The sequence below is a fragment of the Cetorhinus maximus genome, chromosome 3 (genome assembly GCF_964194155.1).
Source record: "Cetorhinus maximus chromosome 3, sCetMax3.hap1.1, whole genome shotgun sequence".
In the NCBI taxonomy this organism is placed as follows: Eukaryota; Metazoa; Chordata; class Chondrichthyes; order Lamniformes; family Cetorhinidae; genus Cetorhinus; species Cetorhinus maximus.
Genome location: NC_135881.1, coordinates 195,140,836 through 195,167,560, shown reverse-complemented (window position 1 = coordinate 195,167,560; position 26,725 = coordinate 195,140,836). Strand labels below are relative to the sequence as shown.

Sequence of the window (26,725 nt, the reverse complement as noted above, 5' to 3'; positions counted from 1 at the left end):
GACTTGAAGCGCCCTCCCAGCAACGTAAGCGATTTGAAATAAACTCTGGCTCCAGCTGCTGGATCACCATCGTGTGGGGGAATACTCTCTAGAGGGTGATCTCCTTCGGTATTTGGGGCCAGGTAAGTGGGTGGGTAAGGGGGCTCTCAAAGGCATCCTGGAGCACTGACCTTAGCCTCAGGCAGTTGTCATGCTCCTGATGCCACAGGGGGCCTGCAGGTTGACTGAAAAATTTCAGTTGGCCTCTAATAATTGGTCTTAATTGTCTTTTAAATTACCTTAACAGGAAATTCCGTGCTTGTAAGTGGGTAGCTGTTCTGCCCCTGAACCGGCCCTCAGCAAACTGATCTGGGATGGGATAGCGCAGGCAAATCAGTGATCAGCAGCATGAAATTATGTGCCTGTCCGCCTCCATTCTCGTCCCCATATCAGGGCAAAAATCCTTTCCTTGGTATCAAATTTTAGGAACCAGGAGAAGCAGGAGTAGGCCATTCAGCTACCGTCATTCAATTAGATCATAGCTGATCATCTACCTCGGCACCGCTTTATCATGCTACCCCATATCCCCTGATGTCATTAGTATCTAGAAATCTATCAATCTCTGTCTTGAACCTACTCATTGACTGAGCTGCCACAGCCCTCTGGGAAGGTGAATCGAAAGATTCACTACCCTCTGAGTGAAGAAATTCCTCCTCCTCTCAGTCCTAAATGGCTTGCCCCTTGTTCTGAGACTGTGTCCCCTCATCAGAGAACCCCCAGCCAGGGGAAACATCCTTTCTGCATCTACCCTGTCCAGCCCTTTAAGAATTTTGTATGCTTCAATGAGATCACATCTCATTCTTCTAAATTCCAGAGAATTCAGGCCCAGTCTCCTCAATCTCTCCTCACGAGACAGTCCCACCATCCAAGGAATTAGTCTGGTGAACCTCCATTGCACTCCTATGGCAAGCATATCCTTCCTTAGGTGAAGGGACCAAAACAGTATAAAATACTCCAGGTGTGGTCTAGCCAAGGATCTATACTATTGAAGCAAGAGATCTTTACTGCTGTACTCAAATCCTCTCATGATAAAGGCTAACATACCATGTGCCTTCCTAATTGCTTGCTGCACCTGCATGTTAGCTTTCAGTGACTTATGAACAAGGACACCCAGGTTCCTTTGCACATCAACGCTTCTCAATCTCTCACCATTCAAGAAATACTCTGCACTTCCAATCCTCCTACCAAAGTGAATAACCTCACACTTATCCACATTATATTCCATCTGCTATGTTTCTGTCCACTCACTAAGCCTGTCCAAATCCCCTTGAAGACTCTTTGCATGCTTCTCACAACTCACATTCCCACCTAGTTTTGTGTCATCCGCAAACTTGGAAATATTACATTTAGTCCCCATATCCAAATCATTGATATAGATTGAGAATAGCTGGCGCCCAAACACTGATCCTTGAGGTATCCCACTAGTCACAGCCTTTCAACCTAAGAATGATTCATTTATTCCTACTCTCTGTTTACTGTCTGTTAACCAATCCTCAATCCATGCCAGAATATTACCCCCATGCCATGTGCTTATTTTGTTTGACAATGCTCCTGTGATGCGCCTCGAGATGTTTTACTACACATATGGTGCTATATAAATACAAGTTGTTGTCTTGTGTTTGTTTTCCTTCAAAGTCCTGCCCCAGTGGCTAGTGCTTGGGAGGTTGAATGCTGCTCAGCATTTATTGAGGACATTACAGCTGACCTCAGAGAAATACCTCGAACAGTGGAGGACGTGAAACTAGAAGGAAATTCCCGGAGTAGATGTTCAGACTACTTTTACCAAGGTAGAGAAGCCAATGGAAACAAGCAATAGGCAGTGCTTGAAGCAGCCAGCCAGATACCAAGCAACAAAAATATGGTTTAAGTTAGACTTTCACACTGGATAAATTACAAAGGCTAATTTGTGGATTGGCTAATCACAGAACACAGGAAATTATATACAGCGACCTCAGAGGCTGATGCTATTGCTATTTAACTATTCAAAGCCATGTGAAACCAAAGAAAAAACATTCCTATTCTTGTGCAAGTGATACTTTTCTTTGATCTAGAGTTAATTGACAGTTTAGGCAAAGGGTCCACACCTGAAACCTAAACTCCTCTGTTTTTTCCATTGAGATCAACCAGACTAAAATGAAATTCCTTTTTTAGCAAACAATGGGATCCGATAGGAGTGGAGCTCTGGCCAAATAAGACCATGTTAACATACAGCCAGATGCTCGTGTCCAGTGGGAGTGGAGTAATGACTCCTCGTTCCCAAGTGCATTTTGCTTGTCCTTCCGGTAACGAGTTGCGAATCGGACTAACAACCTGTCTACATAAAAACTGATGAGCAATCTCAGAATATCATCAAGTTCTACCCTCTGAGAATATGGCACATATGATCATTTACAGATGGGAAGATGAAGACATTATCAGCAAGAGCCAACACCAAGGACTATCTACAAGGCAAAGATAGTAAATGTCTCGAGATTAACACATGAAGGGCTTTTTTTGGTATAAAAAAATAGCACCACAGCAAAAAAAATCCTAGGCTGGGATTTTCCAGCGCTACTGGAATCTTCCGGGCCAGCCAAAAGTCAATGGACTTTTGTCTGGCCTGCCGCATCCCCAGTGGTGAGTTCTGCCATGCCGGGGCTTGAAAATCCTGGCCCTTGTTACGGAAATAACTCGGAGAAGAAGCTACTGGATGTAAAAGTACTGGAAGAAATCAGTTGGCGTGTATATTGCTAAGCAAGGAAGTGAAAGACCAACAAAATACAGCGCCTTTATAGCCGTTAAACATCCCAAGGCACTTCACAGGAGAGCTATTAGGCAGAAAATGTGAAACTGAGTCATACGAAGAGATATTAGGACAGGTGACAGGTAGGGTTTTCAGGAATACCTTAGAGGAGGGGAGGCAGTGCAGTTAATGGAGGAAATTCTAGGTCTTAGGGCCTAGGCAGCTGCAGATACAGATGCCAATGCTGGGGTAAAGGAAGTGGGGGATGCACAAGAGGCCAGCATTGGGGGAATGCAGATTTCTTGGAGGGTTGTAGGGCTGCTGGAGGCTGCAGAGATTGGGAAGGTTTCAGTAGCAGTTAGGCTGAAGCAAGAGCAGAGGCAGGTAATATCATGGAGAGTGATAATGCAGAGGCGGAGGTTGGTGCTTTTAGTAAGCTAGTGAATATGGGTCAAGAGGAAGAACAACATCTGTTGAACAGATCAACAATTTCTTATACTTCTGAAATTTTGCAGGCTTACAAAAATAGCATTTTGAGCAGCCAATAATTTGATGCCAGCTGGTTTTGAAGATTACCATCAACTTTTACAGAGATCAAAGATAAGGATATACTGCAAAAAAAAACTAATACAAAAATAAGTACGACGACAAGAGAACTCAACCAGTGGAGCTGTATTTTTGTTTAGATGATATTTGAAGATGATGTGCATGCACTTACTATTGAGAGTAGCACAGTTTACAGCACTGGTTAAGCAATGCTGAGTTAAGCATTTGCTGCTTCTGCTGTGTAAACCTATCTCGTCCTTCACACAACTTTTCCAAGCCCAATGGCTCACAATATTTTGTCATTCACGATAAATGTTGGGTTCGGTGGCACAATGATTACAATAGTGTTTTAGGACTTGGATTTTAATAAAGCCCAGGCAATGGGATGAAACGTTTCTCTCTCAGACACCATTCCATTTGCAAGTAAAATAATTTGAAACAGAATCAATCCAGTGCTTTGACAAATTTCACTCAAAATTAATTCAGAAGTGCTTAGTATTCACTTTCACAATCTTGTTCTAATTGCCAAACTGTGCACATTCCACAGACGAAAACCCTGCAGTTCACAAAATCCATAAGAATAGGTCCTTATAGGGTTTATCAAAGCTTCTCTGAGCTCTGAGTAGTCTTGCGCTCAGAAAAAAATGACATAGCCCTCTCATACTTTGCTCACTGCTAATGGGGAAAGTGATGAAATTGTTTGCTTTGGGGAACAATGCAACAATCACTTGTCTAATTTTTTTTTTACTTATTCTTGGGATGCGGACGTCACTGGCTAGGCCATCATTTATCGCCCATCCCAAATTGCCCTTGTTCAGAGGACATTTGAGAGTCAACCACATTGCCGTCTAATGCACCTGGGAACTGCAGATTGACTGATATTGCAAATGCCCCCTTTGGCAGCTTGGAATGAACCAGATAAAGCTGACTGCTTTGGTGACCTTGATAATTCTCTCCAGTCCAGTCCCTTTGGTGCAAGTCATGTGAGATGCATGTACTGGAGACCTTTTGGCCAATCATATCAGTGTTGGCTTTCCCAAAGAGCTATCAAATCAGTACCAATCACTTGTTCTTCCCCTATAATCCGGAAAATGTATTTTTTTCAAGAATATGAACAATACCCTATTGAAAGCTACTACTGAACCTGTACCATTTTACAGAGTGAATTCCAGAGCATTGTAACTTGCTGCATGAAAAAAATTCTCATCTTGTCCCTGCTTCTTTTGTCAATTATCTTAAGTCTGCATCCTCTAGTGGCTGAACTTGCTGGCAGTGGAAACAGTTTCTCCTTATTTGCTCTATCAAACCCTTCATTCTTGCTGAAGTCTGTTAGAGGATATGACGTTATTCATGAGTACTGCTATACATCAGCAGTCACTGTGTATAGCATTGTGATTTAAAATTATCCTTATGTTTAAATCTTTTGCAACCTACCTGTTTGACAAAGCTTTTTGGTCACCTACTCTAATGTCTACTTTTTGGAGCTTAATTTCACATTTTCTGTCCAATTGCTCTCCTGTGAAATGCCTTGGGGCATTTTACAATGGTAAAGGTACTATGTAAGTTATTGTACTGCTGCCGTCTATCTCTGAACTCTTTTAACCTTATAACATCTCCAATGTTTATGTTCATCCAACTCTTGTGCATCTCCCTCTCCCTCCAGTCTAACCATTGGTAGGTGCGCCCTCAGCCATCTAAGTTTACTACTAAACTTCAATCTACTTTGAAATTACCTCCATAAACCTCTCTGTCTATCCATTTCCTTTTCACCTTTCAGTCAATACTCCTAACTTCTCCTTCTCTGGCTTGATGTCCATTTTTGTCACGACAATGCTGCTGGCAGGCTATACAGGCAGAGGGTGGAACTTCTGACCCTAAGTGGCAGAAAGTCCTACTGTAGGAGCTGCCAACCAATCAGATAGGCTGGCGCTCTAGCAGTCCCAGAACTCAGTAGTGGGTGGTGCCAGGACTGTAAGGAGGCCAAGAAGGCGGCAACTATGGCGTCTGGACCCAGGTATGCTGGGGGTCTTGGATGGCGAAGGATCAGGAAGCCTGGGTGGGGGGTGGTAGGACGTCACGATTTGGAGGTCAGACAAGGAAGAACAGAGTGGGAGAGTAAACTCTTGAGGGGTACACCCGATACGCAAAGGGCACCTCCCCAAATGCTGTCCCCCCTTTCCTTCCCACCTTTACAAAATCTTTTTTAAAAAAAGGCCTCTCCACTCCTGCCCGCCAGCCCAAACCAACCATTTTATAGCATGGGCAGCATATTATTCCAATCAACTGGCTTATTAACAAGCTCAATTGACCCTTAATTCATTTTTTGAAAATGGCAGGCGGGCTGCCCATTCCGGTCCCTGCCCATCGACCATATTATGGGAGTTGGCAGGAAGGTGGTGGACTTACCATCCCTCATATTTTATGTGCCCCCCCTGCTGTTATGATTCAAGCTGAGGTTACTCCTGGAAAAGCCTGATCCCAGAGTGGAGCCCAGCTTGATAGATCCTAACTCTTATTTTTGTTTCTTTAGATATGTGGAGACTAGCTACTGAACAGAGGCATAGGAGTCAGCTGATGAACTTTTAACAAAAGAATAAAACATTTATTCACCAAGAAAAGATGAACTATATTACAATACTCCTTCACCCACAACTATACCTTTATAGATATACACAGATTTGTAAGGATAACACAAGTTACAAAAGCTATCTTATACGCTAATGTACACAGTAAGTACTCAGTCCATGTAAACCTATGGCACCCTGTGGTCAGACACACCACACTCTGAAACCAAGGGCAGAATTCTCCCATTTACGTCCGTGCGTAAAATGACGTGTGGTGACAGCCAGCGAGCGTCCCGTCACCACGCGCAATCACGATATTTTACTGGGCAGGCGCGGAATGATGTCTGATGCGCGCCTGCCATTAATTAACGGGCCATTTAAGACCCTTGAGTGTTCAATCGACGCCGATTTTTCGGTGCTTGTGCAATCTTTGGGTCGGCGCACAAGTACAACGGGCAAGCGGGTAGGACACATTTGTTTTAACCTCATCCACAGGTGGGATAAGAGGGCTCACTGGGGTTGCAAATGTGCTCAATCAAGTATTTATTTTTGAAAGTTTTTCAAACTTGCCTGTGTGTTCTACAATACACCAAAACTCATACCAGCTGCTTGGTCTGGACTCCTAACCTTCAGGTCAGCACTCTGCAGTGAGGAATCTTTTCTGGGCCTGCAGGGTTCAGGAAGCCTTCCCTAAGCCTGGGAATGGGAGCTGAACTGTCCACTAGAGGCACCTCCTCTGAGAAGGAAGGGAGGGCTAGAAGGGGGAGGAGGCCAGGAGTGCACATTCAGCCTCCAGGGGAGCCACCTTTGGGAGGACAGGCGCAGGCACAAGGGGCGCAGGGCCAACAGGAAGTCCAAGGTGGAAGGGGTCGCAGAAGGCGCCATATCGTGCTGCCAGGGTATACAGGTGGCGAAGCAGCTACCTCAATATGTCTGAGGTGCAGTGCCAAAGGAGGCTCGGTCTCTCAAGGGAGACGGTCAACTATATCTGTCAGATGATTGGGCCGGAGATCTCCCCTAACTGTGTGGGTGGACACCCCATGCCGGTGGCTCTAAAGGTCACAGCTGTCCTCAGCTTCTATGCCTCTGGCTCCTTCCAGGGTTCAGTGGGTGATCTTTGCGGTGTCTCCCAGTCAGCTGTCCACACTTGTGTCAAACAGGTCACAGACGCTCTGTTCAGGCATGCAGTGACCTTCATCCACTTCTGTTGGGACCAGGCAAGCCAGACAGAGTCAGCCAGAGGCTTAGCAGCCATTGCTGGCTTCCCCTGCGTCCAGGGTGCAATAGACTGCACACATTTGGCCATCAAGGCGCCAGCAGGTGAGCCCGGTGCCTTCGTCAACAGGAAGAGCTTCCACTCCATGAACGTGCAGATAGTGTGTGACCACAGGATGCTGATTTTACAAAACAAAAACAGAATTACCTGAAAAAACTCAGCAGGTCTGGCAGCATTGGCGGAGAAGAGAAGAGTTGACGTTTCGAGTCCTCATGACCCTTCAGCAGAACTGAGTGAAGTTAGGAGAGGGGTGAAATATAAGCTGGTTTAAGGTCGGGTGGGGTGGAGAGAGAAGTTGGGGGGGTGGGGGGGGTGGCGGTGGTTGTAGGGACAAGCAAGCAGTGATAAGAGCAGATAATCAAAAGATGTTACAGACAAAGGAACAGGGAGGTGTTAAAGGTGGCGGTATTATCTAAGAGAATGTGCTAATTAAGAATGGATGGCAGGACACTCAAAGTACAGCTCTAGTTGGGGTAGGGTGGAAAGACTGACAGGGTATTATAGTCATAGATTTAAAAATAATGGAAATAGGTGGGAAAAGAAAAATCTATATAAATTATTGGAAAAAACAAAAGGGAGGGGGAAGAAACGGAAATGGGGGTGGGAGTTTAAGATCTAAAATTGTTGAATTCAATATTCAGCCCGGAAGGCTGTAAAGTGCCTAGTCGGAAGATTTGCGTTGGGCTTCACTGGAACAATGCAGCAAGCCAAGGACAGACATGTGGGCAAGATAGCAGGGTGGAGTGTTAAAATGGCAAGCGACAGGGAGGTTTGGGTCTTTCTTGCGGACAGACCGCAGGTTTTCTGCAAAGCGGTCGCCCAGTTTGCGTTTGGTCTCTCCAATGTAGAGGAGACCGCATTGGGAGCAACGAATGCAGTAGACTAAGTTAGGGGAAATGCAAGTGAAATGCTGCTTCACTTGAAAGGAGTGTTTGGGCCCTTGGACGGTGAGGAGAGAGGAAGTGAAGAGGCAGGTGTTGCATCTTCTGCATGGGCATGGGTAGGTGCCATAGGTGGGGGTTGAGGAGTAGGGGGTGATGGAGGAGTGGACCAAGGTGTCCCGGAGGGAACGATCCCTACGGAATGCAGCCGGGGGGGGTGAAGGGAAGATGTGTTTGGTGGTGGCATCATGCTGGAGTTGGCGGAGGATTATCCTTTGAATGCGGAGGCTGGTGGGGTGATAAGTGAGGACAAGGGGGACCCTGTCATGTTTCTGGGAGGGAGGAGAAGGTGTGAGGGCGAATGCGCGGGAGATGGGCTGGACACGGTTGAGGGCCCTGTCAACGACCGTGGGTGGAAAACCTCGGTTAAGGAAGAAGGTCCCGACGAGAGCATGACGTTACTTCGGTGTGGCTTCATGCTCTCATCGGGACCTGGAAAAATTTATTAATTTTGCTTCCAATCTCCACCCCTCCATCATTTTCACATAGTCCATCTCTGACACTTCCCTTCCCTTCCTTGACCTCTCTGTCTCAATTTCTGATCATAGACTGTCCACCAATATCCATTACAAGCCTACCGACTCCCACAGCTACCTCGACTACAGCTCCTCACACCCCGCTTCCTGTAAGGACTCCATTCCATTCTCTCAGTTCCTTCGCCTCCGTCGCATCTGTTCTGATGATACTACCTTCAAAAACAGTTCCTATGACATGTCCTCCTTCTTCCTTAACCGAGGTTTTCCACCCACGGTTGTTGACAGGGCCCTCAACCGTGTCCAGCCCATCTCCCGCGCATCCGCCCTCACACCTTCTCCTCCCTCCCAGAAACATGATAGGGTCCCCCTTGTCCTCACTTATCACCCCACCAGCCTCCGCATTCAAAGGATCATCCTCCGCCATTTCCGCCAACTCCAGCATGATGCCACCACCAAACACATCTTCCCTTCACCCCCCCGGCGGCATTCCGTAGGGATCGTTCCCTCCGGGACACCCTGGTCCACTCCTCCATCACCCCCTACTCCTCAACCCCCACCTATGGCACCTCCCCATGCCCACGCAGAAGATGCAACACCTGCCCCTTCACTTCCTCTCTCCTCACCGTCCAAGGGCCCAAACACTCCTTTCAAGTGAAGCAGCATTTCACTTGCATTTCCCCTAACTTAGTCTACTGCATTCGTTGCTCCCAATGCGGTCTCCTCTACATTGGAGAGACCAAACGCAAACTGGGCGACCGCTTTGCAGAACACCTGCGGTCTGTCCGCAAGAAAGACCCAAACCTCCCTGTCGCTTGCCATTTTAACACTCCACCCTGCTCTCTTGCCCACATGTCTGTCCTTGGCTTGCTGCATTGTTCCAGTGAAGCCCAATGCAAACTGGAGGAACAGCACCTCATCTTCCGACTAGGCACTTTACAGCCTTCTGGGCTGAATATTGAATTCAACAACTTTAGATCTTAAACTCCCCCTCCCCCCATCCCCACCCCGTTTCTTCCCCCTCCCTTTTTTTTTCAATAATTTCTATAGATTTTTCTTTTCCCACCTATTTCCATTATTTTTAAATCTATAACTATAATACCCTGTCAGTCTTTCCACCCCACCCCAAATAGAGCTGTACTTTGAGTGTCCTGCCATCCATTCTTAATTAGCACATTCTCTTAGATAATACCGCCACCTTTAACACCTCCCTGTTCCTTTGTCTGTAACATCTTTTGATTATCTGCTCCTATCACTGCTTGCTTTTCCTTACAACCACCTCCCCACAACTTCTCTCCCCCCCCGCCCCACCCCGACCTTAAACCAGCTTATATGCACCCCTCTCCTAACTTCACTCAGTTCTGCTGAAGGGTCATGAGGACTCGAAATGTCAACTCTTACTCTTCTCCGCTGATGCTGCCGGACCTGCTGAGTTTTTCCAGGTAATTCTGTATTTGTTTTGGATTTCCAGCATCTGCAGTAGTTTTTTGTTTTTATCTGCTGATTTTACAAGTCTGTGCAAGGTACCCAGGAAGCTCCCACGACGCCTACATCCTCAGACACTCCCAGGTCCCAGTGCTCTTCAGTGCGCCAGCCCGGCATGATGGATGGCTGCTAGGTGACAAGGGCTATCCCCTCAGAAGGTGCCTCATGACGCCTCTCCGCCATCCAAGAACAGAAGCTATGCAGCGGTACAATAGGAGCCACGCCTCCACAAGGGCTGTGGTGGAGAGAACCATTGGTCTTCTCAAGATGCGATTCCGACGCCTGGACCGCTCAGGGGGCGCACTCCAGTACCCCCAGATCGTGTCTCGGTGATAGTGGTTGCATGCTGTGCTCTCTGCAATCTTGCGCTGGAAAGGGGGGGTGGGGGCGCAGTGGACGATGAAGACGTCAACGCATTGGCTGCGGATGCACACAATGAGTCCAGCAGTGAGTCCGAGGATGAGCATGCACAGGAAAATGCTGAGGAGGTAGACGCTGACACGGGCATACTGCAGGGAGGCAAGGACACCCAGGAGGCTTTAATCCAATGAACCTTCAGGTAGCACACCACATATAGACCTCCAAGACAAGCCTGGGCTGTAGGCTCCATGTTCGACACCTAAGTGCCAAATCTGCCAGGTTAGGAACAGTAACTATGGGCCTTGTTCATAAAGTTGAATGTTCCATAAACCAGTCCTAACATTTTTGGAAATCATACACATGCAGAAGGAAAGAGGCACCCTCAGCCATGGTCACATGTCTGAATTTAATATTAGAGGCAAAGAAACTTAATGAAACAAAATGACAATGGTGTTCTCATTTAAAGCAAATCATAAAGACTTCATCTCAGGCCAACACAAAAGCACCAGTGAAAAACCCATGATGTGCCTAAGGTGCCTTATGCTTTCGTTTACGGGTGCTATGTCTTGGTGCTGCCTCATCGCTTGGAGTGGCATCTGAGATAGCCTGCTGACTCTGCTGTCCTGTTGGCCTTGATGACCTTGGCGGTCGTCCTCTGGCCCGTGGAGCCTGTGCTGGGCCCGCCTGGAGGGATCTGCCAGGTCCACAGCTGGCATCTCCCTAGTTGTCGCAGCCTCACCAGATGATACGGTCACTGGGAAAGGGGCGGAGGAGCTGCTGCCCTTATCCGGAGCACCCTGAGGGGAGTTCGCAGGGACGACAGGCAACATCAGCGCCCATGTGAGGTCACTTCGGACTTCCCTGCTCACCGTGGATGAATGGCCACCGAGCTGGGAAACTTGATGCCCGCACCATCTCCCACACTGGCACTGACCCAGCTGAGGTCAATGCCGATGTGAGGGCTTGCTGGTCAGAGCGCATCCCCAGGAAGCCCTGATGGGTCTCCTGGAGTAGGCTCTCCACGAGAGTCGCCACTCTCTCCATGGAGGACGCATGGCACTCGGGCATGTGGCTCATTGCTTCGGTGATCGTCTATGTAGACTCCTCCACCACGGAGACCAAGCTGAGCATAGCCTCATGTATCTCCCCAGATGCTCCCGCACACCCGGCCACATTTCCTGCAGCTGCTGCATCGCAGACAACTCCAGGAGCACATCATCAGGCACCAAATGAGCATGTGCCTAGTCCCCTGCAGTCCTCCGACTGCTGGCACCATGGGCACACTCTATCTCTGCCAGCTCCTCCAGCAACTGTGAAGTGCCTTCACTGCTACGCCCTGGGACACTAGCCGATGTTCGAATTCCCACCGAGGTACTAGTATCTGCGCTGGTGCCTGTCTCGCAGAAATGGTGTGATGCTGGTGAGACATCAGGCCCCTCAGGTCTGAGAGGGGGACTCTGCTGCTCCTCCTCCCGGCCCTGCTCCGATGATGCTGAAAGGAAGAACTAGGACAGTGGATCACTTAGCGTGGAGACAATGACAAAGTCCATCCCTGTCCCCTGGATCATTATGCGCTCATCCTTCCATAAGCAATGGTCAAGCCATGTTCCAAAATTAAATCATTTAACATTCAGCAGTGCTATGGCTGTTGAGAAAACAATGCAGACCTCACTATTGGGCATAAATACCTGGCCGTGGCACCCCAGCCTCACCGACACCAGTGGACCTGGGGGCATGGCACCTCTCCAGATCCAGGGCCTCCTGCTTGAAATAGCTTAGAATGGTTAACTGCGCCTGGCTGCCACCAGTTCTTGTACGCTCTGCTGCGTTATGAGTATTCTTCTCCTGAAAATGAGAGAAGAGCATTGATTTGTACAAATTGCAAATGGACTCTGTTCGCGCACGGCCCACCCCCAACCAGAGTGGGACATATCAGGGCTCCAGTGCCTCCTCACCCCGCTGCTGCCGAGCACTCACACAAAGATGCCAGGCCTGCTCCCCAACCCCCGCTTGGACACATGCTGCCTACATCACATTAGGCACCACACGGTATATCCTTCCATAGCAAGGAGGCGCAAGCAGGTGGAGCACAGAGTGCAACAGATGGTTCGTTGCCATGCCACCTTGAAGCTTCCCTCCCAGCATGTCACATTCATGTGGGACTCAGTGCAACACATGCTGCGGGGGCGAAACACATCTCTTCATCACCCTCTCAGGCTGACCTCAGCATGGGCAATATCTGCTGGCCCACCCAACAAAGGAAAAATGCCGTCAATGATTCAATGCAGTCACTACACTCAGACTTGGTTGGTGGGGGGCGGGGGGGGGGGGGGGTGCACGAGGTAAGGCTACCTTCTGGGTTAAATGCCCAATGCCAACATGGTACTCACCCTGCCAGAGCGCAACAAATCGCTGAAGCGCTTGCAGCACTGGATCCAGGTGCACCGCACCATGTCGCAGGAGCTCACCACCTCCGCCACCTCCTCCCAGGCACATTTTGTCATGTGGGGAGGCCTCCTCCTCCCATCCTGGGGGACCAACACCTCCCGCAGTGTTGCCACCTCCTCGAGGAGGGCAGCAAGGCAGTCATCAGAAAAACGAAGGACGCACTGGCCCCCCGCCCTGCCCTCCGGCCTGGCCTGCCTTCTGCTGCGGCCTAGCACTGTACCTGGCCATTGTGAGCAGCCTACAACAGGCTGCCAGGTCGCCATTGGACCAGGTGATCTATGCATACCCGCTGCCGCCCGCCCGCCCCACTCCCGCTATCCTCGGGAGTCAGGAAATACGCTGGGCAGGCCTTAATTGGCCGGCCCATGTAAAATGGCGGCGCGGACCCGATCATGGGCAGTGATCAGGTCCGCACCCGCCCACGCCCACTCCGCCCCCCCCCACCAACCATAAAATTCAGGCCCAAGTGACAGATGCCACCTCAAACAGATGCTATGGATCTCTCAACTTTCCCCAGATGCTTGTTACAACATGAGCCAACCAGCCTCACTGAATTCCGTCCTTCACGTGAGGGATTCCAATCTTCACTCTCCAGGACCTCACCTTGGAATCTTCTCCCAAACTGCACCTTCCACAAGAGTTCACCTCCAGGGCTTAGAGCTCTCCTTCCGATCTTCCACTTCCCTGGGTCACCACGTGCACTCAAGCTGTCTTCCATGCACACTCTCTTACCAGCTCAGCCTTAACCGTATACCACTGTTTCACATGCCCGTAGCAAATAATTACAGACCTTCAGTTGTCTCTTTGAACCTTCTTGCTTCTTACAAGCTGTTCTCACTTTAAATCTGAAGCTTGGAGCCTTTCTCTCTGCTCCTCACTCTTAACTTCACTTAACAGAACCTTTTCCCAGGTTCCTGTCCTTCCTTTAACTAGAAGGTCTTCTTTGGACTTTCTCTTCTTTCACTACCCTGGACTTTTGGGGTTCCTCTTAGCTTGGGACTTGCTATCTGTCCCATTTTAGGCTGCTTCTGCTTCACAGCTGCCTTCAAACCAAATGAACTCAAACAGCTTTCAAAACAAACTGCTGTCTTTCTTCTTGTATGTGTGTCTGTCCGTGGGAGGAACCTGCCTATCTGGCCCCCCCCGTTGCTAGGCAACGGCACTGTTCTTCCTACTCGTGTGTTTACTTTCACTTTATAGGGGTCGTAAACGTCTCATTAGAAATGCAAGCAGCCTTTTAAAGTGAAACTAAAGCTCCATCTGACCTTTCTTAACACACTGACACAGAACTACAAATCAAACTTAAACTTTAAAGCTAAAACTCATCCCTAACACCCACAAATACAAGTGTAACTTACTTATGCTATCTCTATTTCCTAACGCTGCCAAAAATATGCTCGGTGGGGGAAGGGGGGCATAAAATCCAGCCCAATGAAAAATATAAAGTGATATGCACAACACAATGAGAAAACAAACAAAAAATGTACATGAGAGTGAAAGACAAAGACGGAAATCAACATATAGACAATCAAGAACGGGAGAGAAACAGTTTGTTTTGTGTCTGAAATCAATTCTATTATAATGCTTTAAGCTAGACTTTATAATACCCCAGTCAATAGAATATAGTGCATTGGCCCACTCATCATTAGCTATATCACAAGAGATCTGCTCCTCTGTGTTAAATTTATTTTTCACTAAGTTATGTTCTTGTTCCTACTTTTCTGGCTTACTGTGAAATAGTGGTCTAGATTTATCATATCCATAAGTGATATTTTATGTACTTTCTATTTAGATTCCATTTTTTCAAAGTTTATTCTGCTACTGTGATAATCTGGTTAATCTCAGAAAATGTCCCAATGTTTTCATTTGTTTTTTTGCAGCACAGTGACCAGAACTTGGCAGAGCTCACAATGAATTCACTTTGTAATAGGATACATTTTTTTCCCTCTAATTGCACCTTGTGGCCCTTTCAAAACAAACTGCTGTCTTGCTTCTTGTGTGTGTGTCTGTCTGTGCGAGGAACCTGCCTATCTGGCCACCCTGTTGCTAGGCAACAGCACTGTTCTTCCTACTCTTGTGTGTTTACTTTCACTTTATAGGGTCGTAAACATCTCATTAGAAATGCAAATGTAAAACCCCAAAGCAATTCACAGGCCATAAACATTGTGTTTTATACAAAGCAAGGTCCTACAAAAGCAGTGACTTGTTATGTTTGTGGTGGTGTTGGTTGAGACTGGAATTTTCGCTCCGATCTGGAATTCTGATTATGTAAACTGGGCAAAAGGGAGTTGCAGCTAATGAAAGGATATAGAAAAGAGCATTAGATTTAAGGGGATGGAGGGGTTGGATTTTGATGAGCAATTATGCACACTAGGAAAGTTCTCAATGGAAATGGTGTTTTTAGGATTCTAAAGGGACTAGATAATGTAGAAAATGAGAAGCTCTTTTACCTTGTTCAGTATAGTAGAACTGGTAGACAGAGGGGGTGTATATAAAACTAATGCGTGGAAACAATATTCCAGTGAGTGAGTGGTCAATCTATGGAGAATATTAATAGATCTTAAGGGCAAGACACTGGTGTAGTGGTAATCAAGAGGCCCAGGATAATGCTCTGGGGACATGGGTTCAAATCCCACCATGGCAGTGGGTGGAATTTAAATTCAATTAATAAATTTGTAATTGAAAAGTTAGTCTTAGTAATGGTGACCATGAAACTATTGTAAAAGCCCATCTGATTAACTAATACCCTTTAGGGTTAAGGGTTAAATCTGCCATCCTCAACTGGTTTGGCTGACATGTGACTCCAGACCCTCAGCAAGTCAGAAGTGCGCCCGCCAACAATTAAGAGGGCAATTAAGCCCATTAAAGTTCCAACTGTCCCCGATTGTTCGTGGTCCATTCAATCTCATGGTTGGCGGGTGGGTGAATCGGCCAGGCAGCCTTTGCATTTTTCATGAATGCCCTCACCCAAGGGCATTATTAAATTTAAAAAAATCTATGGACAGAATTTTTAACACGTATATGTTCAGGTGACTGTTTGTGATGTTCGGACATTTTTGTTCTGACTTTAAGATCTTTATTTAATTGTTTTGAAGTCCACTCTGCCTTCAGGGAGATTTTATTCCGTGCTTGCCCACGCTTACGTCAGTGCCTCCCGCCCCCCACCCCGGCAGCACTGGGCATTTCAGCACGCGCTTCATGCTGGCTGGCCGTTAATTGGCCAGCCAGCGTGAAATCATGGTCGGGGATCTATCGCAGTCAGCGGTCTGTTTTCTGGACGGTCCCAGGCCCACCCACCGACCTGAAAATTCAGGCCATGATGCAATTCCGAATTTATTAATTGAATTGCTTGTGAGTAAGAAGATAACTTTGACCTATAGATTCTAAAGTTCTCCACCACTGGAGTTTTCCTCATATCACTTCTGGGTCTGTTAGTAGAGATCGATTACTATGATCAGTTAGTAACATCCATCATCATTTTATCACACAGCTACTAGGATGGTAGAAGGCAAATTAGTTGGTCCTTAGCCTTATTTTTGACTTAGGCAGTAGAAGGGTGAGGTCAGCAAACACTTCACATAAAATATACCGGAAATCTGGAACTCTACCCCCAAAACGCTGCCAAGGTTAGATCAATAAAATATTCAAATCTGAGATGATAGATTTTTGTTAGGTAAAGATAGTAAGACTTGTGCAACCAGACTAGATGGAATTGAGATACAAATTAGCCCTGGTCTAACTTAATGGCAGCTAACAGGCTCAAGGAAGTGAATGGTCTTCTCATGTTCCTATTTATATTCCTATGAGTGAAAATAAATAACACTGGCCTACCATGAACTGAGCAACAGAAACGATCCATGGGGGTGAGGAGGTCCAAGGTCCAACCTAAATTGGCAGTGTGTTTCATTTGAATTAGATTGGCGAGCAATAGATGCCTGTAACATGAGAGAGCAGGGGATTTCCTCGACAGCAGGGAGACTGCGGTTTCCCAAAGATTAGGGCAGAGGAGTGGAAGCTGGGGATGAGATATCCTAAGAACTTCTTGAGGAGCAATGGAATGTGGGGGTGGGGTGGGTGAGTCCACCTTCTCCTCCTGGCTCACAATGTGCAGCAGACAGCATGGGACTCCCCATGTGGATGATAAACTTGCATTGTAGCACTGACACCATTAGGCAGTAAGGTTTGAATCTCCAGTAGACCCTCACCTTCAGTACAGGACCTGAATGACCGCTGTAAACATTATGCCAGCCAGGAATCTGATGGAATCTTGATTTTTGATATTTTAACTCCTCACCTGACTCTTTCCTGCCTGTGTGGTATGTGTTTGGGGTGGGGGGGGGCGGGATTTAAAAATTAAGGCCAATATTTCAACAATCTTGTCCTCTTTTTCAAACTTACTGGCACTTGTCTTTTAGAATTCAAACTCTTTACAACTATTATTCTATGATACTGGAAGGAAGTGCTGCGCTTGCCAGCTTTGACAACTTTTCTACATTAAAGTCAGATGCCCTTGTTATATATTTAATATCCGTTTTAATTTATTTGGCATATCCATTCTCCTGCTACAGTTCTCACTTCTTCCTCTTGACGCTTTATGTGGATGGTTTCTCTAACTCTGGTTTTAACTGCCTTATTTTCCATGTACTATGACTTACCCAGGAATGTAAATTTCACAGGTCAGAATATAAAGGAGAGATGGGGCTCGATTTTAATATGCACGGGTAGAGAAGGGGTAGGGATAGTGCAGGAGAGTAAGGCAGCATCTAAGGGAACAATTCTCTGCAAGTTATTATCCTCCCCCCCCCCAGAACTTGCAGGGCACTTGGATTTCCAATGGGTGTTCAGGCCCTATCTTAAATAAAAATGGAAACCAAACCTCATTTTTTTGCAACAACTGTCAGACAGCACTTCTGTTGTTAAACCACAAATGTTCTGAATCATTTCTGAGAAACAGCACTCATTCTGCAGAAATAAATTGATTACCTCATTCTCAGCCATCTTCGCAACAGGGGACAGACATAAAAGCTAGTGTTGCCAGCAATGCCCACATCCTGGGAATGAACTATTAAAAATGAGGTCTCACTTTGTCAAATTAATTTCTGTAAATGACTGCACACCATTGGTGAACTGGCTGGATATTATGTAACTCTGATACAATGCTATTACCTGAGTTGCTTTATGCAGGACTGCGGGTGACAAATATTACATCTGCAAGCAGGTTCTCAGAAATATAAACTATACTGACACAAAGATAAAGATAAACTTCCCATATTGTTACAGATAAGCACACTTGTTCCCACGGCAAGGAATACAGCAACGATCTCAATGGGAGAGGATTTCTCAGTTGAAATGCTACTCCTTTGTTGAGAGTTTTACAAGCCGGTTGGAGCCCATTTGTGGTGAAATTGGTCTTTCAAAAGGAAAAGAGAATTGTATGTGTTGCGAAACGGGCTACTGATTTGCTATTGCTGTCTTTGAAGATCAATTTTATCCCTGTTCCCTATAAACAGTGATACTTCGTAAACTACAATTTTCTTCAGAAGTTACAGAAATGAGTCTTCCTAACTGGAATATGCACACAACTGCTTATGACTGGATCTGCCTGTAGTCATTCAACTCCAGAGGTAGGGATTTAGCTGGGGAAAAGTCTAAAGCTGTGATTATGAACTAATTTATACCATGCGTTGTTAACATTAAAACATTATTTTGGCAGAACAATTTTTGCTGAAACTTAATGTGCTGCACATAACCCTTCAGCAAACTCTAAGGGTGGAATCTTCTGTTCCTGTTGGCATCGGGCACCATGGTGAGTGTGAGCGAACAATATGGCAGGAAGGCCAAATATTGGTTTCACAACATCGTGAAACCAGCTTGCAATAGTCCGCTCAGCCCATCAATGGCAGGTCGCCTTGCCTGCCGCCGCACATCGGGAATGTCAATTTAATACAGCTGCATCTAATTGTAAACCCTGCTCACTGGAATCATTCCCCACGTCAAATTTACTGCCCATGTCGGTGGGAAAACATGCAGGTGCGGAATATGTTTTGACAAGTGTGACATACAGAAGTTGGAACTTACTATCAGGGCCTTGCTCACATTGCAGACACCCAAGGAGCAGAAGATGCTGGCCTACAGCTACTGGACCCTGGGGGGGGACATGTGAATTGCAATGCTGGGTGGATTTTGATGGGCATGACTCCACTGTGAAGCAGCTCACGGAAGGTGGAAGGTTGCCGCTGATGTCTGGGGTCTGCTTTGGGACATCAGTGCCTTGGCCATAGTCTGCTACGGATGATCCTCGAGGGAGTGGAGAGGAAGGTCGAGCTGTGAGTGGGAGAGGAAGATGTACCAGTGGAGGTGGGAGAAGAAAGTCTAGGTTTGACTAGGAGAGGAAGGTATACTGGGCAGGTTGAGGGGTTGGCGGAGAGAGGGGCTTGTGGGAAGTGGGGAACAATGGTGCTGGAGGAGTGGTTAGGTTGGGGGGAATCAAGGTGTCAGGTGGATGTGAGATTGGGAGGGGGGTTGGAGTACAGGGGGAGGAGGGTATAATGGGGGCGAAGGCAGCAACTGAGGAGGTAGTGAAAGGGAAGGAGCTCGGGGGGGAGAAGGAGTTTGGAAAGGGGCAGGACTTCAGGAAGAGGGAGGGGTTCGGAGGGGGAAAGAGTCCAAGGTGAGGAAAGAGTAAGGGCGGCAGGAAGGAGTAAGGAAGAGGAAGGAGTAAGGGGAGAAAGAAATGAGTAGGGGGGTAGGAAGGAGGAAGAGGAAGGAGTAAGGGGGGAGGAAATAGTAAGGGGGTCGGAAGGAGTAAAGGGGGAGGAAGGAGTAAGGGGGGGCAGAAGGAGTAAAGGGGGAGGAAGGAGTAAGGGGGGGGACGGAAGGAGTAAGGGGGGGGGCGGGAGGAGTAAGGGGGTGTGGGAGGAGTAAGGGGGGGGACGGAAGGAGTAAGGGGGGGCGGAAGGAGTAAGGGGGGGTGGAAGGAGTAAGGGGGGGCGGAAGGAGTAAGGGGGGGCGGAAGGAGTAAGGGGGGGGCGGAAGGAGTAAGGGGGGGGCGGGAGGAGTAAGGGGGGGCGGGAGGAGTAAGGGGGGCGCAGAAGGAGTAAGGGGGGCGCAGAGGGAGTAAGGGGGGGCGGGAGGAGTAAGGGGGGGGCGGGAGTAGTAAGGGGGGGGGCGGGAGGAGTAAGGTGGGGGCGGAAGGAGTAAGGGGGGGCGGGAGGAGTAAGGGGGGCGCAGAAGGAGTAAGGGGGGGGCGGGAGGAGTAAGGGGGGGGCGGGAGGAGTAAGGGGGGAGGGAGGAGTAAGGGGGGGCGGGAGGAGTAAGGGGGGGGGCGGAAGGAGTAAGGGGGGGGGCGGGAGGAGTAAGGGGGGGGCGGGAGGAGTAAGGGGGAGGCGGGAGGAGTAAGGGGGGGGGCGGGAGGAGTAAGGGGGGGGCGGGAGGAGTAAGGGGGGCGGGAGGAGTAAGGGGGGGGCGGGAGGAGTAAGGGGGGGGCGGGAGGAGTAAGGGGGGCGGGAGGAGTAAGGGGGGGGCGGGAGGAGTAAGGGGGGCGGGAGGAGTAAGGGGGGGGCGGGAGGAGTAAGGGGGGGGGCGGGAGGAGTAAGGGGGGGGGGGCCGGAGGAGTAAGGGGGGGGGGGGGGGCGGGAGGAGTAAGGGGGGGCGGAAGGAGTAAGGGGGGGCGGAAGGAGTAAGGGGGGCGGAAGGAGTAAGGGGGGCGGAAGGAGTAAGGGGGGGGCGGGAGGAGTAAGGGGGGCGGGAGGAGTAAGGGGGGCGGGAGGAGTAAGGGGGGCGGGAGGAGTAAGGGGGGGGCGGGAGGAGTAAGGGGGGGGGCGGGAGGAGTAAGGGGGGGGGGGCCGGAGGAGTAAGGGGGGGGGGGGGCGGGAGGAGTAAGGGGGGGCGGAAGGAGTAAGGGGGGGCGGAAGGAGTAAGGGGGGCGGAAGGAGTAAGGGGGGGCGGAAGGAGTAAGGGGGGGGCGGGAGGAGTAAGGGGGAGGGGCGGGAGGAGTAAGGGGGAGGGGCGGGAGGAGTAAGGGGGGGGCGGGAGGAGTAAGGGGGGGGCGGGAGGAGTAAGGGGGGGCGGGAGGAGTAAGGGGGGGGCGGGAGGAGTAAGGGGGGGGCGGGAGGAGTAAGGGGGGGCGGGAGGAGTAAGTGGGTGGCGGGAGGAGTAAGGGGGGGCGGGAGGAGTAAGGGGGGGGCGGGAGGAGTAAGGGGGGGCGGGAGGAGTAAGTGGGTGGCGGGAGGAGTAAGGGGGGGGCGGGAGGAGTAAGGGGGGGCGGGAGGAGTAAGGGGGGGGCGGGAGGAGTAAGGGGGGGGCGGGAGCAGTAAGGGGGGCGGGAGGAGTAAGGGGGGGCGGGAGGAGTAAGGGGGGGGCGGGAGCAGTAAGGGGGGCGGGAGGAGTAAGGGGGGGCGGGAGGAGTAAGGGGGGGCGGGAGGAGTAAGGGGGGCGGGAGGAGTAAGGGGGGCGGGAGGAGTAAGGGGGGCGGGAGGAGTAAGGGGGGGGCGGGAGGAGTAAGGGGGGGCGGGAGGAGTAAGGGGGGGCGGGAGGAGTAAGGGGGGGCGGGAGGAGTAAGGGGGGCGGGAGGAGTAAGGGGGGCGGGAGGAGTAAGGGGGGCGGGAGGAGTAAGGGGGGGCGGGAGGAGTAAGGGGGGCGGGAGGAGTAAGGGGGGCGGGACGAGTAAGGGGAAGCGGGACGAGTAAGGGGGGGGGGGCGGGAGGAGTAAGGGGGGGGCGGGAGGAGTAAGGGGGGGCGGGAGGAGTAAGGGGAGGCGCGGAAGGAGTAAGGGGGGGCGCGGAAGGAGTAAGGGGGGGCGGAAGGAGTAAGGGGGGGCGGAAGGAGTAAGGGGGGGGCGGGAGGAGTAAGGGGGGGGGCGGGAGGAGTAAGGGGGGGCGGGAGGAGTAAGGGGGGAAGGAAGGAGTAAGGGGGGAAGGGGTAAAGGAGGAAGGGAAGGAGCGTGGAGTAAGGGGGGCGGAAGGAGTAAGGGGAGGGAGGAAAGAGTAAGGAGGAGGAAGGTTTCCAACAGCTCTGCATGATGTTCCCTCGCCTTCTGCTGACTCTCCACAATGAGTTGGAAGGCCGAATCCAGAGGCTCATCATCTGACTCGCAGACCTCACAGGTGCCTCTTCCCCAGCAGTCCTCCGAGTGGCGGGGAGCTCAGCTGACTTGCCTCCTCCTGCTGCGGACACGAGTCCATGCGGTGACCACCAGAATGTGAGCTCGAGCCAGCTCCAGATCTAGCTCCCATCAAGGTGCGTGTCTCTACGCTGGTGAAGGGTGTGAGTAAGCACTGTGACGGGTCTTCCAGGCTGCTTATTTCCAGCCCTTCAATGGAGAAGCTATTCTCTTGGCTGAAGATGAGGACCTGGATGGCTGAGGGTGTCGGTATGTTCCCGACAAAGTCTCTGTGCTTCTTTCTGCCCTTTTGGTTGGTCACCATGAGTGGGTGGAGATGCTTGGTCTCTTCAGGGATGCTTTGAGGACATCCCTAAAGTGTTTCAGTGGAAGTGGCTTTGAGTGATTAGCACCTTAATGTTGGGCAGGGTTGGCTTGAGAGAAGCAAATGGCTCTCTCACTGGCTTTAAAATGGCCTCTTTGCTTCACAGGATGTAAAGCTCCACAACGGGCACACCTGGGGCTCCAAAATTAAAATCAGTTTGCAGAGTCAAGTAGGCCTTTTCTGTACAGAAATAAGCAACCCAGGCTTCAATTTCTTCCTTGCAAAAAAAACATCCTGTTTATTTGAATATTCTTCTTGGAAAAGCTCTGAAGAGTCATACAGACTTGAAACGTTAACTCTGTTTCTCACTCCACAGATGCTACCAGACCTGATGAGTTTTCCAGCATTTTCTGTTTTTATTTCTTCTTGGGAAAGTTTGTTTCAGAGTTTTTGAGAAAAGAAAATCACGATTCCTTAGAATACGACAAAAGGCATCTCCTCACAGTCAATTCAGAATGGCACCATTCAGGTCACAGGACCCGACATCAAACCAACGCAAAATGGCGACGTGATATGACAGAAAATGATGTCTCAAAGTGACATCACAAAATGATGAAGAACAATGACATGTGCGATGATGGCAAATTACATATATTAAGAATACTGGCCCTAAAAACCATGTGACTTTAAATTGAAACAACTTAAAGTGGGGCGACTTAAAAAGGATCTTAGTGTAATTTTTTTCAAGCATGGCCTTCCCTTTAGATATTTGTGCTGGCTGCTTATAAATATTTTCTCACTTAGGTATTTGGTAATTTCATCATTGAAGATACAAAACTTTCCCCTACCAAGGGGAAAAATAATTTAACTGCCCTGCAATTACTCAGGTTAGCTCTGGTTCTCTTTTGAAAACAGTAATATCACATTAGCCACTCCCCAGTCCTCAGGCACACACCCACACTCATCAGAACCTTGAAAGATCATTTATAAGACCTCCATTATTTCTTTCCCTGGTTTCCTCAGGAGCCTTTGCTATATCCAGTCAGGCTGAGACCCTTAATCCTCCTTCAGAGTAACTAACTTCTCTAACAATTCCCTTGCATTTTTATAATATCCTTCATCTCTTTATTAAAGTCACAAATGATGTCCTCTGTGATTGTGACAAAGATAAACAATCCATCCTCGATTTTCTTGGTCTGTCTGCAGCCTTTGACATAGTTGACCACACAATCCTCCTTCAATGCCTCTCTACTATCATCCAACTGAGCGAGTCTGCATTCTCCTGGTTCTATTCTGATGTGTAGTCTGAGAATGACTTGTAATGGCTTCTCTTCCTGTTCCCACATCATTACCCCTGATGGCCTCCAAGGATCTATCGCTCCTATTTACCATCTACATGCTGCACATCAGTGGAAATATAGCATCAGCTATTATAGTACACTAATGGTACCCAGCTCTGCCTCCCCACTGCCTCTCTCGGCTCCTCCACCATTGCCAAATGATCAGACTGCTTATTCGACATCCAGTACTGGATGAGTGGAAATTTCCCCCAATTAAATATCAGAAAGACTGAAACCATTGTCTTCAGTCCCTGCTACAAATTCCATTCCCTAGCCACCAACTCCACTCCTCCCCCTGGCAACTGTCTGAGGCTGAGCCAGGCTATTCACAACCCTGGTGCCATGTTCAACCCCAGGGTGGGCTTTCAAGCACGTATCTGCGCCGGCATTCATACTGCTCATTTCCACCTGGTTAAAACTGCCCATCTCTGCCCCACTGTAGTAATTATAGTTTTGATAAACATTAGGACAGTAGCTTTAAAAATAATCTGATGTTGTAAGATCACATCATCTGTGTAAACCAGTGAGTTAGCAGTGCGGGGAACCTCTAAGAGAGAGTTCTTCTTTAGTTATAGAGATTGATGCACACATGTAGTTGCTGCTGCTGTCTTGTAAATAAAGTTAACGTGTCCACCAAGGAAAGTTGCTTGGAAGATCAACTCTATAACACCTGCCTCAGCTCTTCTGCTGTTCATACCCTTATTTGTACCTTTGTTACCTCCAGACTTGATTATTCTAATACACTCCTGGTGGGTCTCATAATCTACCCCTCTGCAAACTCCACAGTTAGTATAGACAGTGATGAACTAAAAGCAGAACATGCTTGAAAATACAGCAGCTGAGCTAGCCACCATGTCCTGAAGAAGGTCACTGAAGTGTCAAAAAAGGAAATCCTGCTCACACCTTCCTCAGTCAGCAGAACTTGCATTTCACTAGAAATCAATAAATGGGGTCAGATAATGTGCTGTGCCACCAGGCTCCATTTCATGTCTCCATAAAATTGTCTGCATCTCATTTTTGTCTACCACTTTATCCTTCTTCCGTAATTAACCATACATACAGAGCCTTTGCAAAGGTTGTAAGAGCCATTCAAATTCACTTTGAGATTTTATAAAAACTAATAGAACGTTTGTCTCCAGATGTAGCCATGTTAGGCAGTCACATCTTTTTAAGTTTGATGCTGCAGCCCTGCACACATTTAGATTTCTGGGCCCCAATTAAGATGCTATCCTTATGTGGTGTTTCAAATAATTATTTAACTGATTTGATCCCAGATCTAGTGAGAGGTTAGCAAAGCTTTTATTGGTCAGTGTTGTGCTACCATCAGTCTAGTCCCACTCACACTGCGCTGGAATAGAAATGCCTACCTAGAATTAATTAACAATTTGTAGCACTGTGCACAACATATTCACCAGTTCACTTGTGAGTTATTACACATGGCTCTCTATTACATGTCCTCCATTAGAGTGCATTACTTTGAGTCTATATGAAAACACAACAAATAAGAATCTTTTCATGGATCAGTCTTTTCCAAACTTTCCACTTAATTCAGTATCCAAACAGTAATCACTTGGCATTTTGACAGTTAGAAAATTCTTGTACTGCTATGTAAGGTTGGATTTTCATCTTCAAGGCAGGTAATGGGAGTTAGGAGTCAGGAAATGTCCTGACTGAGAGCCCAGGCATCCTTTAGAGTGTTACAACAGCTGCGCTTCAGGCAAAATATTGCTGCTCTTTCGATGTGTTCTATTTTGTCAATTGCACCATGTTTACTTACACTATATAAAGAGGTTTCAGGCGCTTGCAGTTTCTGTTATCGATGCGTTAAAGTCTCTAGATGATTGACACTTTTAATGGGCTGCAGTAAAAGCCATTTTTATGAATGAAGGAATTATTTAAACTTTTTTAACACATCATATTGCCATTATAGGTTTCATTGGTTCTATACAGAGTACATAGTGGGTGAATGGGCATTGAAGTGCCATAGCTTGGCATGGACATAATGAGGGGTCAGAGTGGTTGGTGGAGGAGCACAGCTTGACATGGAGGGTATGAGGAGCCTTGAGAGGGGGTGGGGGGGGTGAAAGCTTGGCATGGGGGAGTATAGGTAAGATCTTTTGAGCTTATCTTTCAAAAGGTTCCCTCATCCAGATTATGGTTCATGACACCTCTGAGGTACCGTAAGCAACCAGTCCTTCAAAAGTTGGCCCGGCTCCATGAAAATTGCGGAGGACTAGGGGATGCCTACCTTCACAATGGAACTGGCCAGGCTGGGAGTGCAGGGTGTGGCCTCGCCATCCAAAGCCCTAATCCACACTGGCAAAAACTGGGGCGCCAGGAATGGGGTCGGGAATCCCAGAATCGGGGTCCTGGCCAGTATTTTCACACCTCACGGAGTCTCCCTGACTCCATGAAAATCCAGCCTGGCTTGCAGTTTCTGCCCCACTCAGAATGCATCATTTTATATTCAAAACATGCATAATTTTGTTTAACATTTTACACTTATCCAAAACTCCTCTATATTTTTCATACAAAAGGTTACATTTCCTGCTAAAGGTTTGGAATTTTGCAACTGCTATTTTGAAATAATTTATATTGTTACTAACTAATGCAAATAATATCTTATAAACTTTCTCTTGGAGTTAGGATAATATGGGCATATGTACCACTATGACACTTTGCTCATTTCTAAGGTAAAAACACCTTAAGTATTCATGCAATATTATGTCACAAGATAATGGTTTCACTTGAAAGCCATAGTTTTTCCATAAAGCTTTTACTTACAGAGATGGGACATTTGGAAACGTTGACTCTGATTGGGTAGCAAGAAGCTGGTTTCCAATTTCCGAAGAACAATCATTATCATCAATTTCATTGAGCTCTTCATCTGTGATGATGTCAAAAGTTGCGTCATCTGGTTTGGTGAAACTTTCTGCAAGAGCCAAAATTGGAATTATTCGTAGACTTACATGGGGAACAGATAAAACACAGCACCGTCACAGGTTGTTAAAAGCCTAAGAAAATTGGAGATAAGAGAAACTAAATTAACCCATCAAATCTATTCCTTTTAACGACCCTGCATTTTGACTCAGCTTGAATAAACCTT

General features: G+C 48.2%; 1 protein-coding gene across 6 annotated transcripts in view; it reads right to left on the bottom strand.

Moving 5' to 3' along the window:
- The window catches only part of fyco1a (FYVE and coiled-coil domain autophagy adaptor 1a), a 197,293-nt gene that overhangs the window by 97,499 nt on the left and 73,069 nt on the right, over window positions 1–26,725 (bottom strand). For 5 of the 6 annotated variants that reach the window (XM_078539514.1, XM_078539513.1, XM_078539515.1 and 2 more), the window contains one exon: window positions 26,404–26,551. In XM_078539514.1, coding sequence (XP_078395640.1) covers window positions 26,404–26,551 — 148 coding nt within the window. Of the gene's footprint in view, window positions 1–24,925; window positions 25,102–26,403; window positions 26,552–26,725 lie in introns of those variants that run through there. The other variant, XM_078539519.1, reaches the window with a different exon arrangement.